Source organism: Cygnus atratus, chromosome 1, assembly GCF_013377495.2.
Source record: "Cygnus atratus isolate AKBS03 ecotype Queensland, Australia chromosome 1, CAtr_DNAZoo_HiC_assembly, whole genome shotgun sequence".
In the NCBI taxonomy this organism is placed as follows: domain Eukaryota; kingdom Metazoa; phylum Chordata; class Aves; order Anseriformes; family Anatidae; genus Cygnus; species Cygnus atratus.
In genome coordinates, this window is record NC_066362.1 from 191,652,424 (window position 1) to 191,666,772 (window position 14,349).

The window sequence follows — 14,349 nt, forward strand, 5'->3', positions numbered from 1 at the left end:
CCACTGAGAGTAAGTGGAGTTAACACCACCCATTAGTACAACAGTATTTGTAAAGTGCAGTTTTTGAAGAATTTGCCCTGTAATTAAGGTATGTGTCAGCATCCTCTTTAGTGGCATTGGCAATTAACATTACTAATAGACATGTCTCATGTCTGCAGCATCTCATATGTTATTTTGGCCCTCTGTTTCAGGTTGCTAAACAGAAGAAATGCTGCATATTTACAAGAAAACACTTCTGTAGCTTCCTGGAACAGCTCTTAGCTAAAATCATGGAAAAAGTTTTAGAGCCTGTATCCTGTCTTGCGTTTATACAACAGAAATTAAAGCACATGAGGTGCCAGAGTCTCTAAGTACTGGAATGCAGGTGGTGTTTTCTTGCCATCATGATCTGTATATGAAAAAGACATCATCTTTAAACTGAGAGGGAGTAATGAAGAGATATGGAAAGGTGGTTGTTTTCCACAAAATAAGAATGTGACAAATGAATCCATAAACAGGACCCATTTCTAGTCATGATCCAATATGTGTTTTGTAGTGGTGATATAACATGCTAAAGAAGCTGGGTAAAATGAGAGTCTTTTTACCAGATGCCCAAGTTTATGCCCAAATCTCTAAAAATTCTGGATTTAGAGTGCATGAAGTAATAACTACTGTGACGTGTGGCAGAATCTTTCTGGAGGCCCTAGTGTACCTACTCAACACCCTACTAAATAATCCCATCACTTAGTAGAGAATGAAAACTTATTTCTTTCTCATTATTACCTGAAAGACTATACATTGCTTGTATACAAAATGAGCATCTTCTCCCTGCTCCCCTCTGCATTGAAAATATCGTATGCTAACATACGACTTGATAATTAAAAAAAAAAAAAAAGTCAGATTGCTAGAAAAGAAGAAAAAGAGTTACAGAAACCTAAAAATATGGATTTGATTCTTTAATTTGTTGTGGGATATATACAATTACAAAGTAAGCAAATTTATGGGGGGTATGACCCTTTCTTTATGAAGACTGTCATGTATTACTTCCTTGGTAAACCCATAAGAACACCCATGTACTTTGTATGTACTCTGTATGTATGTATTTTAAGAGGTTTGCATAAGAATTAAAAAATAATATATAATATATATGTGTATATATATAAAACATGACTTTTAAGGCAACAGGGGGCATTGATGAGGCCCTGACTTGTGGCCCTGAAAAAATGCTCACACTAGTAACAGACATCTTTTCAGACAATTAGCTGAAATCTGTTATTTTTAAACTGCCAGATTTGAATCGAGTTCATTGCAATGGATCTAGAGAAAAGTTATCATGGTCCTTCTCAGCTCTGCCCGTGTGATGCAGAAGCACCATGAGGAATTGCTTCCCATACCCTGTAGGTGCCAGGTAGAAAGGGAGAGTGATGTCTAATCCTCTGCCTGGGAGACTCCCAGGGAGAATGCCATGCACTCAGCTTCTTCTGCTGGAACACAGCCATGAAGGACACATGACAGAAAAAGTTTGTGACCTGATATTCCTTTTCTGTAGTTCGTTTCCAGCCCACAGGGAACTTCTGAAAGCAGAAAAGAAAATGCCAAAAAGCAGGTATGATGGCTGAGTATGTAATGAAATAGTCACTCCACTATGCTCAACGCAACACAACAGGGAGGACGGGATGTTTACCCAAAGAGAGAAGATCTGTAAGCTGCTAATGCAGCAGTGATGACTGTGGCTCTTGCATCTTTTGAAGTAACAGGTTTGGACTTTACCCAGAAGCGTGTCCTATACCCTACTAAAAATCCTCCGTGTCTTTTTTCTGTAGGAAACACCTCCTCCCAACACCTTCTAAGCAGCATAATCCTTCACGCTTTCATTACATTCTTCATCAGTTGTCTCATAGCCTTGTTTTTGTTGTTTCGTTACCAGGAATCAGTAAATTCCTCTTTGCGCCAGACGAGTGATGCCAGAAGCTACACCAAAATAAAGAGCCTCCTGGAACCTGTTATTCCCGCTGTGCTCTAAGGTCCTTATTTCCACTTGCACAACACGACTTCCTAGTGGGGAAGCATTCTTCGGCGGCCCCACATCAGCTCGCTGCGGGGTGGGAAGGTGTCTGCACGCAGCTTGGCCCTGCTCCCGCTCATACCGCGGTGCCCTATCCACCACCTCAGTCTTCCATAGCAAGAATTGTGTCTGCTTTTCCTTGCAGATCACATCTGAGGTTCGACCCTGAATAAAGCCCTTATTTGACTAACGTATTTCAAATTGCATTTTAGTACTAATATAATGGGTCTAGGTGGCAAGGGTTTGGTAGAGGGGGGCTGCGGGGGTGACCTCTGTGAGCAGAGCCCAGCAGCTGCCCCAGGTCAGATCAGAGCCAGCTCCAGACGGCTCCAAAAGGGACCAGAGCTGAGCCATGAGTGATGCTGGTTGGGTCTCTGGGACAGCGGACTGAAGAAAGGGAAAATCTGCTGTGCTACAGCTGCTGGGAGAGAGGGGTGTGCTTCTCCGCCACTTTTCCCCGCAAACCTCCAAGGAGGGCGAACACAACGCCCTGCCCTGCCCTCCCCGGCCGGGTCCGCAGCGCCCCAGCCGCTGCCTGGTGGAGCGCGGTTACATGGCCAGGAGAGGCCCCGGCCGAGCCGCTCCGTCCCCGGGGCCGCCTCCCCGCCTCTCCCCGCCCCGCTCCGCCTCCAGAGGGAACCGGGGGTGGCCTCTGGAGGGAAGCGGCTGCTGCGGGCGGCGGCCGGGCGCTGTGGTGCCCCGGCTCGGCCATGCCGATGTGGCGCCGGGCTGCCAGGGGGCCGGCGCTGCCCCCCTGCTGGGGATGAGCGGAGCCATGAGCGCGGCTTGCCGGGGGCCCGATCTCAGTTTTTTAAGCGAGGACGAAGCCAGGACGATTTTCCAGGTGCTGCAGAGGGACTCGGAGCTCCGGCGGGCGGAGAAGGACAGGGTCAGGTACAGCAGGCGGGGACGGGGCTGCGCTGCCCGGGGAGGGGGACAGCGGGAGCCGGTCCCTGCGGGGCCGGACTGGGCTCGTCGGGGCGGCTCTGAGCCAGGAGACGAGGCCGGTTTGGGCTTTTACTCCGTCGCTACTACAGGTAGGGAGGTGCGGGCTGAACGGCGGTGGCTGGGCGGGGGGAGCTGTGCGGGGCCGGGCGGGCTCCGGGGCTGAGCGCGGGGGGAACCCAGCCCTCGCCTGAGTGACCTGCGGCGCACGGGACCCTCTGGAGTGACTGGATTAATTCCCTTCTTCTACACGGGTCCGTGTGTGAGCCTTATGAAGAAATAGAACAAGTCACCAAAGCTGTGTTGACGGTGATAACAAAAGGTCAACGACTCGGTGAAAAAAGTGTGTTGGAAAATGAGTTATTTACCATTAGAGGTTATCATTTCCTTGAGGGACCTTGTGGGCAGTTTGCAAGGGGGAGGCAGTGTCCCCTCAGATTCACGTGGGCACTTCTAAGAAATCATTCATGTTAGATATAGAAGGAATGTTAATGAGTAACGTTTCTGTCAAGTGGATTTTTGAAGTGTGTTTTTTAGCTGTGCATAGGCTTGTGAAGCAATAGCCTGCTCTCGAATTAAAGGCTTTCACCTGCCACCAACTTTGTTCATCTGTGTTCTTCTGACTTTGTTGGCAAAAAAAAAGTGATCTCTCTTTATGCAAAGGCTGTCAAAATAAGCTCATGGTATAAGAGAACATTTTCGGTGATGCTTTACTGACATAGAGTATACTTTAAATCTCAGTTGAAGAGATACTCAGAAGTTGGGAGAAGATAGGTTTAGCATCAAGGAGCCATGCTGTAATCTAGGTTAAACTCCTGGATCTGTCAAAGGCTTTGTATGTGTCCTTGGGCAAGTTTCTTAATCTCTTGAGCCTAATAAAAGTGCTTTCTTTCTCACTCCACTTGTCTACCTGGTCTTATTTAGACTGTAAGCTCTTCAGGCCAGGGGAGTCCCATCATGAGCAGACGGGTGGCAGCTCTGTGGTGTTGCTCTGTGCTACTATAATCTAAGTAATAACAGTAATGACCCTGGAGGGCCAAATCCTGCTGTTCTTATATGACCACAGTGAGCTTCAGAGGCTCAGAATAAAATTGCATTTGCTCCTCTTGGTCCCATATGACTTTATGACTTGGAGCCAAGAGGGTAGGCATTCTTATTACTATTTTGATAATTAACTTTGTACATATTTTTTTCAGTTCAAAGCTTTTAAAATTAAGCCTGTGATAATAAAGCCCACTCCTGTGACGCTTTCTAAGTGTGGTTTTGCAGATGTTTGATTTATGCCATGAATCCAGTAAGGTGTACAGGAGATGATGTGCGATGGAAGGAGCAGTTTCATCAATACTACTTTTGTGCATGAAGTCACTGAAGGGAGTTGTGTCCCCAGCTTCTCTTGGGCATGGTTGGAGCTGGCCAGAGACAGGGAGCAAGTTAAGGATAACCAGCAGACCCACTGGTCAAGTTTGTTCAGTGGCCATCTTCCAGTATAGCATGTCCATGTGTAGACCAAGCTGGCCCAGATTGATGGAGAGAATGAAGAGTTCGGTTGCAGACCACAAGTCAAGGTCCAACAACTGCTTATGCATGCTGTTTGGTGTCTGGTGAGTGAGCACATAGCTGTCTTCAAAACTCTGAAAAGATCAATGAAAAATTGAATTCCATTCTCAGATACAACTCACTGTGGAAGCAATAAAATAAAACAGGAACAGGCTTTTGTCTTTTTACAGGCTACATTTGATGGCTATGTAAGCAAATGTTAACACTTTCAATTTTGAAAGACAAACATTAGAAATAAGTTTTAGGTTCAAAAGACGGAGGCTGACATCCTGAATGGTTTATCTTCTCCAGCAAATGACAATTGTGGTTCAGGGAAGTTGATTTTCACATACACACAAATGTATTGCAGTGCAGTGTGAAGTACCTACCAATTCCTCCTCAGGTGCACTGAGTTTTCAGCTAAATAACTGAGATTCCAGATGGATATCTACATATATAACATATATTTCTTATTGCTTACCTACACTGAAAGTTTGATAGGGCCACTGGATGTCTTTTTATCAAGATAGTCCAAGTCTCTGTGAAATGAGATGTATACTGGGGACATGCTTTGGAAAAAGCCAGTCACTTTATTCAGCTCCATCCTCTCTTTCTCTTTTGTAGCCTTTCTCTGGAGCGTGAACGTGCTCTTTCCAGTCATTTGTGTGCATTTGTCTAGCTGTGGGCTCAGCCTCAGCCACAGAGCCCTACTTCGTGGTCTCTGTCCCCATTCCACTTGACACATCCCCAGCTCATCCTTTGGGTACCTCCAGCCCTTTCTCTGCTCCTTGGTGCTTGGCAGGCTTTACACCTTGGCGCTGGCAGGACCTCTCAGTTTTGCTTTTCCTTTTATACAGGAATGGCCTGTGACCTGTTGGACCTTTATTTGTTCTTGTTACTGACGGCGAGCAGAGCTGATGCCGTTGGTTTTTTGCCTATTTTCTCCTTTCTAGTGCCCTCCCGTGGCCATACTGAGCAATGCCTTTGAATTCAAGCCTTCAATTGCCTTTGAACAGCAAACAAACGTACCTGAGCTCCTTCTCTCACGAAACAGGTTCAGAGAAGCTGCAACAGTCAGCTTTGGTGCAACTCACATGACTGTACACTGCCATATACACTGAAAATAATACAGACAATAATTAGTAAGTACGTATTTCATAATTCAAAAAAAATGCACATTAGTTTTGGACTTGGGTAACACCCAACTTCAGTATTCTTTGTTGTTCATCAAATCCAGTCTCATACATAATACCCACTTGGAGAAAAATTAATTTATCGTAAGTATTAGTGTGGGAGAAAAAAATTGAATATATGGTCTAAAAAAATTCTACAGGAAGTTCCAGCTGAATATGAGGGGGCACTTCTTTACTGTGAGGGTAACAGAACACTGGAACACGTTGCCCAGAGAGGTTGTGGAGGTTGTCTCTTTCTCTGGAGATACTCAAAACCCGCCTGGATGCCATCATGCGCAATGTGCTCTAGGTGATCCTGCTCGGCAGGGAGGTCGGCCCAGATGATCTCCAGAGGTCCCGTCCAACCTCAGCCATTCTGTGATTCTGTAATTATAGTACTAAAAACAGAACTCTAACTCAGTCACAAAATACTATTTTAATTAACTTGATCAGTGAAATGGATGACATTGCAGATGCCTCTGGGAGCAGGTTCCTTCTCCCAGATATTCCAATCACAGTTAGATGCCTAGGGGAAGATAGGGAGGCATCCAACTTGTTCAGAGGACAGTGTCATGTTCAGATGGGTCCCTAACAATTCAATTTCCGTAAGGACACAATGCTTGCTGTAGGTACAGGTAATGATACCACAGGTCAGCTTTCAACACACAATGAATTAGTCCTGAAAATCATGACATAAAAACACTCCAGATCTTATTTGATTTCTGGTTTCAAGGCTTTGGGGTACAACCCTGATCAGGTTCTCAGGCTTTCTTCTACAGCTGCTGGGAACAGAAAGTAAAACACATTTGACAGCTGATATTTGCATGCAAAGCCCCAGTTCCCAGAGGCTTAACAAACCTGTAGTTGCTTCTTTTTTCTGTCCTTTCTCCAAGAAGCCGATGGGCAGGGTAACCAGGGAGGCTGCTTCCAGTCTTCAGGACAACACTTCAGAGCCTGGCAGGTTGGAGAGGGACTGGCAATCCGAACAGGAAGGCTCAGCAGCAGTGGGGCATGAAGCTATAGTATTCAGAGGTGGAGCTATTGCCTTTTATCTCTGAGGCAGCTCCTCCCTCTGCAGCGTGTGGAGAGGCAGGCAGTGCCAAAGCAGGTGTCCTTTCAGTCGGCTGTGGGGCTCCTGGTGATCCCTCCGACTGCTGAGACTCAAGCTTGGTGTGGAGATGCTTCTCCGGTGCTGAAAGAGGTCAGGAAGTCGAGAGAAGAACAGCTGGGACAGGAGGAGCAAGGAGACGTGGAGCCGGCTACGTAAAAGAGGCAGCAGGTAGGGGGGCTGTGGCATGGGGAGAGCTAGCTAGTACATTTGCAAGAGATCAAAAAAATGAATAGTTGGGAGTTACAGCACAAGAACTATGGGTAAACAGAGAGTGGATTTAGGTGGGCAGAAGAGCTCTGAGTTCTTTAATTGCTAACTTTTAGGAGATTCATCAGTTTTGTATAATGGCTCCTACTATGACTACATACAATGGCCTTCTGCCATTTTAATTTATTAATCCCTGAGAAAAAGGAAAGTACTATTACTTAAAAATGAGAAAATAACACTGAAAATAACAGAGAATGAGTAAGTGAGCAGGGAATTGAACCTACTTCCCCAGTTAGCAGTTTACTAGCTAGATCGTGTTTCTAGACAAAACTATGCCTGCATTGTGTGAGGAATGTTGTTTGGCTGTTTTTTAGTAGGAAGAATGGAAAAAAAAATATTACCAGCCCTAGAACGTATCTTGGGCATCAGCCACTGTTTACGAATGGGAATTGAAGAAGAAAAAAAAAAAGAGAAAAAGGAAATGGAACTTTGGGGAGAAAAGAGCACTCGTTCCTTTTGCTTTAATTTGTTTTGCTTATTTTCAGGTTGGTTTATGCTTTTGCTTTTGTATTTGCATTTGCAGCAAAGGGGAGGTTTGTTTTCATTTTATCCTCCCATTTAAAGATGAAAGTAAAATAAATTAATTGGGAGATACACTCAGCACTACTCACCACTCCTCTGTTGGTGACCCATTAACAGCATGTAAATCACGTGAATCCCCTCCTTACTTTACTCTAGATGGTCTCTACAACAAATCACGTGGACGTAGTTATTTTTTTACAGGAACACAACTGTTCTCACTGCCTCACAGCAGATCATTTACTGAGTTCATCCTTTGTTGCAACTAATTCTTCATTGTATTCTGTTGGCTGACGTTTACTCTCACAGATCTGACTATAGATGACAATAAAACACTGCATAGGAAATGTTTTTCCACTTTTTTTCCATACCCGTAATGTCAGAATGCATTTGTTTTGAAGGTGCAGCCATACTCAGCCCCATTTTGGTGTTTCCATTATTCTGACTTGCTTACATTTTGAGAGGTCTGATTGTGCATTCTTTAACCCCAAAAGTAATTTTGGCTTATGCGCAGAGGTAGACCTGTTGGCCCTCTTGCAGCCTCATGGAGATTAAGAATAACTTCTTGTATGTTAGAGATTTAGATTAGGGGCCCAACTCCTTATAATCGGAATGAATTTTTAGAGTCAACCCCAAAGCACTCGTAAGCAGTGTGGGTGAGGAGAGCAAGGTACCAGGACATCAGCATTTGGGTATATTGCGGTTTCATTGGCGCACCCTCTGTGAACAAAGCATTAATAAAGAAATTCTTTCATAAGAGATACTCCACCCGGTACGTTTCAGGGCACGATTGCCCTATTGTGTCTTGTTTGTGAAGGAGATGCTATTATTATTTACTCCTGATACTGTGCCACTGGCATGGTTAGTGGTTTGTAAACGCTTATGAAAGCAGGTCCTTGAAGCCCTGAAGTGCTAATATGCTAAGTAAGTACAAATAGAAGTAAAATGGCAGGAAAGACTGTGATTTAAAAGCCTCTTCTCAGTTTGGTAAACAATTACATGTCATAAATAGTCCCACCTTTGGACTCCCCTTGTCTGAGCGCAGGTTGCTTACCATAACTGAAGGCAAATGGTTAATTTGCTTATCAAGATACCGCCACAGTTGTTCCTCACAGCTATTTTTGAATAAGCCCTTTACAGAGGGGCTTGAAGTAGAGGACAATGACTTCATGTGAGCTGAGGAAGGTCAGGTGGATTACAGGCTGCTGTGGGGTTGCAGGGGAGCAGCTGCCATTTTCTCTTTCGGTTTTAGCCACGTAGATCTGTTCTAGGTAACCTGATGTCTGTTAATACGTTTTACGTTTACAGAGCAGGATCCACATAGCATTGCTGACGGACCTCTGGGCTTGTCTGTTCATAGTGAACTTATTTCAGTGTTACGACAGATTTCAGTGTTACAACAGCTGTGTGCTTTTTTTGTGTTTGAGGCCCAGGGTTTTCTACAGCATGCGTGGTGGCATGTGGTCCCAGGAAGGCTTTTAACGGTGTGTTGCGTTTGGAGGAGGCTGTCTGGTCCACCTCTTGTCTGTGTCTGCCTTCCTAACGCTGTCCCAGCACTACTCCCGGGGAGCTGGGGCAGCAGGAGCCGTGGGTCTCCCCACAGGGCCATCAGGGCAGGGCCTCACCACCAGGGCCCTTTCTACCCCTACAGTGGGGGGCAGCCTCAGCCCCATTGCCAGACAAGGCTGTTGTGACACAGCAGGGCTTAGACCAGGCTGTGAAGTCACAGCAGGGTCAGGATGAGGCCCGGCGATGCTGACTGGGGTCAACTGTGAGCCCGTGATGCCAGGCAGGCCAGGGGTGATGTGGGAGCTGAGGCCAGGCAGGGGCATCAGCCAGGGGTCTGGACCAAGAGCAGCAGGGCCATGGCCATGCACAGGCACAGCTGTGACACATTTGGGCCGTGGCTCAGGCATGGTGCAGCAGGACAGCTTCTGCTTAAAAGCAGCTCCCGGGGAAGGAGAGACATAGTCTTTGCTGAGGCCTCTGGCTTGCTTCACAAGAGCTTTCTCCAAGGCCACCAGCTCTGCTCTTTCCAAGCTGGCCCGGTGCCTGGGCAGTCAATCCGGCAGTAGTGGCAAGGACATGCTCAGGGCTTTTCCACTCTTGTGCCAGAGTTCAAACTCAAGTACGCATTTTTAAGTGACAAAAAGTTGCAAAAGTTAAAATTAAATTGATAATGATGATTATTATCTAGACTGCTTGCTGATGTCACTGGGGGTGCAAAAAAGAATATACTTGTTGAAATGAATGAGATTTAAGTTCAGGGTTACCTTTAAGCTTGTGGGGAGATATTTTCTAAGTCCAAGCTTAACTAAGAAAGTAAAACTATTCTGGTTTTGTCTACATAGATAAATTAAACCAGACTACGATAATAAGTGGATCAGGTCAGTTACAGCAGTTCATGCTAGTGCCAAACAGTCTGATTTTGTTAGTGATTTGTTTTGTTGATTTTTTTTTCAGTGGATTTGTGGCCCCGTTAAGGACTCATGCACCTTGTAGGAAGTCTGTGCACTTCCCAGGTTTGAGCTTTCTAGTACTAATGTTTCCGTGTCCTCAGCACACTCTGTCTCCTCCACAATTCAAGTCACCGGTACTGCGGAAGGTAGCGCCAGTGAAGTGTAACCTGCGCTGCCTGTCATGGCCATAAAGAAGGGGATGAATATTGGTCTGCAGTGAGCAGTCTTGGAAGGAACTCAAAATTGTTTTCAGGTGCTGACAGCTTCTACATACTGTGTCCCAACAGTTTCTGGTCCTTGTGCATATTTCAGGAATGTTAAATTGGTTATGCCAGGAAATGAAAAAAGTGTTGCAGAAGAACAGGGCTGATACATATTAGTAGTGGCTGGATATCTCCCCTGGTATCGGCACAGCTGTGCTCCACTGGTGTTTTCAGGTTGCGTGTGTCCTGTAGGCTTGTGGAAGACTGCAGCACGTGTTGGAGTCACACCTAAGCAGGGGTTTTGGTGACATTGTGCTTTCTGTGGTGAAGCCTGAGGTGCCGTAGTTTGATAGTTTTGGTTCCTGAACTACATAATGTGAAGTCTGTCATGGGTCCATCTAGACATGCAGCACTTGAATCTCCTGTGGCCTTTGGAGAAAACTTACTAACAGCTGGGGACAAAACTTACTGGACTGCATGTCAGTACTTCAGCTGACGTTCAGTGGCTTCTATCAGGTTTTGACGGTATTTGTAGAAAGTTGAACGGATGCATCTCCTTTTCCTTTTTAAAATCTGGTTTTGTTAGTGGTTTATGTGTACTGTGTTTAATCATCCCTTAAAATCTTTTTGCTCTCTGAATCTAATTTTCAAATCAAGTGGAGTTTCACCAAATGTAGTTTCTAGCTTTCAGCACAGTGACCTCATTTTCTTCTGTGTTCTATAACTTTAATACAGGACTTTATAGTCTAAGGACAGATCTCAGTTCCAACTTTCCTATGCTTGTTTTAAATTAAAAAATTACTTAAATTCCTAGTGCTGACAGTCTGAAACTTTTCACAATATGGATTTCCTGTAAGAAATGTCTTATATAAAGTAGGGGAAAATTAGGAACTTTTCCTGAGGATTTGTTCATGTAAATGTTCACATAAAATGTGTTTCTAATCCTTTGTAGCTAGACTGTTATATTAACACTGTTAAGTGTAATAGCTCTATGTAAATGCCTGCATTTAAAATTCCTACCTGGAACTATACTCTTTTTGATCAGTCCTACCTCAAAAATAACTAGGTACGTGTCTTGGTATTACACTAACTGACCAAATGCATCAAAATCACAAAATAAAAGCTATGAGTAAATGAAAAATGGAACCTATTTGTACATTATTGTATATAAATTACACTCAGTTTAATTTGTGGTTGGAATAATCAACTAATTGCAATATTTCTGCTTGCGCTATCTTTGGATTTCTAGGTAAAGGGGCCTGAGTGCAGAGAGCTGCAGTCTGGCAGAGCTGCAGCAGCATGGCCGGTGGGCTCTGTGTTCTGTTCCTTCCTGTGTTGTGGACTTGAATGAACTTAAATACATATTTATATGCATATAAACGTCTATTAAAATTATATATGTGTATATATGAATTATAGTATAATACTACTTATGTTTTTATAATATTTCTATCTCCTGAGATGTAATAAATTCAGAGCCACTATAGCAGTGGCTGTGTAAGTATATAATATAAATATATGTATCCTATATGTATATTTCCAAATGAAAAACATTCAAAGTGTCGACTTTCAGAGTTTCCATTCTTCTGGCTGCTTTCCTTAACTTAAAGCAATGTAAACAAGGCTTTTGTTGTGTTACAGTAACACATAAACAGTGTACATACACCGTGACCTTCTATATTACATCTGTTGACGAGAATCTTGCTTCAGATGTGTGTGAGACTCTGCACAATTACCTGAGGTTTCTAAGGTGTATTTTGAGAGCCTTAGGCTTCAAGCTTAGCCCTGTGCCAACAGATGTCTAAGGCTATCTGGAGTCTCCAAGTTTTAGAGGTCTGTCCCAGTCCATTGGCCATCATACACAAGTCTGCTTGCAGCGATGGGACCTTTGTCTTTATTCGAAACCAAGTTCCATTATTCAGCATTTTCATCTCTCCTGTTTCTTTTGCTTTGTTTATTTTCTCCTATGTTGTTAACTAGGAAATATTTTGCATACAGAAAGTCATGCCAGCAATATGAGAAACAGCATCTACATTGTGTGTCTTTGTAAGGCAGTTAAATTTATGGCTGACCTGTAGATTACTTGCATAGATGGCTGTCTCTACGTATGCTATCAATGTTTGTAAAAGGTCCCACAATCAACGAGCAGCTCAACCCTGGAAGAGTAAATAGGCCTGCTGTTAATCATTACCTTCAGATTTACTGGAAAACCTAAGAAGACCTGATTCTCAGCCTTGCAGCCCATCTGCCCTTCCTACCCCAGCACCGTCTGTTGAAGCCGGTTTGTCTCAGATTTCCAGACATCCATTCCAGACCAGCCCCGCTGGTCTGGCTGCTCGTGCTGTGTAGTCAAACTGTTCAAAGATCTAAAATTCACTGCAGATGTGGGACACCTGGTACACATCCATATTTCTGTGTAAGGCTTCCAGGACAGAAATTAAGGAACCAAAAATTTACTCCTGTTGTACAATGTTTTTGGATTGAGACTACGTCTGTCCCTACAAACGAAGCAGAAACTGCATGGAGTACTATATCTATTGCACCGATTCGTGTCTATTAATGCTTATGGAAATTCCTATTAATGAAGTCATCTCATTAGAGATATTAATTACTACAATTCAGAAGCTATGTGACACACTTTAAAGAATGATAGGTAGCCTTCCTTTCGATTGCATCATGAATTTGTTTTGTTATTACCCCATAATATTGGTAGGTAGCTTGTGAGTATTGACAGCATAAAAAGTAACACCCTTTACCATGCCCATCTGATTTTGACAAGTCATTTACAGAGAGATTGTAAATCATCTGTGAAACATTCTTGGATTAGAGCTTCCCCCTACTTTGCACTCCACGTAGAGAAAATAGCAGAGAATCAGCCCAACCTGGAGACTTGCTGACAGCTGTGACATTACCAGTAGCTTTTGATCTCATTCACTCTTGTTGACTAAAGGACTAAAAGCTTTCATATTCTAAATATTTATAAACTCAATGAAAAGTTGTATACTTACAGCCTCTTCTATTTCTTCCAGTAGGGCTAAAATAATATTTTCACTGTAAACCCAGGACAGCTGCTAAAAAAAAAAGCTTTATTGTTAAAAGCAATGTTCTGAGCCTCTGTTAAAGCTTGAGATAGATGATTAATACACCCTCAGTCCTCAGTTCCCATGATCTAGGTTCACAGTGCTCCGTGCTTTAAAAAGTGAATGTTATGAAGACAGTCACTGAGCTCTGGATTTCTGAGCTTTAGCTGAGAACTTCTGTTTCTGATCTGCCAGAGCAGAGGGAAGGTATGTATGTGGTCAGCATGAGAATGCCCGTCCTTGCCCCTGTAACTGCCACTGGCAGCTCCTTACAAGATTTTGTAATTTTTTGCTCCAAAGGAAGGTGTCACTGTGCTCTCGCCAAGGGACAAAAGCTTCAAGCAGAAATGGAGTGTTGGACTCAGTGAAGGAAAACAGCAGCTAGAACAAGAAGTCTGCAGTGTATTCACTGTGTGTAGTGTCATATAAGAACTTAATGCTTTGGGGAAAAAAAAAAAAACAGAGGTAACTTTTAGCCACTGTGCATAGGGTGCTCAAGTTAAAGAGTGTAGACACAAAAGACATCCTGAATTAGAGTGGAAAGAAGTGTTCAGCACACAGTGGGAGTCCAATTGTAATGTTCCACGCATGCTGATAATCTCCCTGTCTTTGTGGGTTGAGTGTAATCAATGTACACTTTGCCACTACTTTAGGCTTTCTTAGAGCAGGTGATCAGCTTTAATATAAGGAATAAAACCACTGAATAGAGCGCTGCTCTTTGTTTTGTCTCATGGATATTCTGGCACTTAAATGATATGGGATGCTGCTGATTATTCCTTTGCTGGGAGCTCTGAAGCTTTGAGAAGCGCCACAAGAATTTTACAAATATAACTATAGTAATGAATTAAAGAAGATTCCTGGGTCACATTTTGTGTTTTTTCCTACTTTTTAATTAAAAAGAAGAGAGGTAGGAATGGAAGGACTTTCCTATGAGCAGACAGGGTGGGACTTCAGTAAGGGCAGAAAAGGTTTTCTGCCTTTAATGCGTGTATTCCTAGTCTGTACCCATGACA

General features: G+C 43.8%; 1 protein-coding gene across 2 annotated transcripts in view; it reads left to right on the plus strand.

Moving 5' to 3' along the window:
• Positions 1 to 2,675: 2,675 nt before the first annotated feature.
• EXPH5 (exophilin 5) overlaps positions 2,676 to 14,349 on the plus strand; it is a 35,136-nt gene continuing 23,462 nt past the window's right edge. The window contains exon 1 of one of the 2 annotated variants that reach the window (XM_035542788.2): positions 2,676 to 2,938. In XM_035542788.2, the coding sequence (XP_035398681.1) occupies positions 2,808 to 2,938 (131 nt within the window). In that variant the 5' untranslated portion in view covers positions 2,676 to 2,807. Of the gene's footprint in view, positions 3,082 to 14,349 lie in introns of both variants that reach the window. The other variant, XM_050709530.1, reaches the window with a different exon arrangement.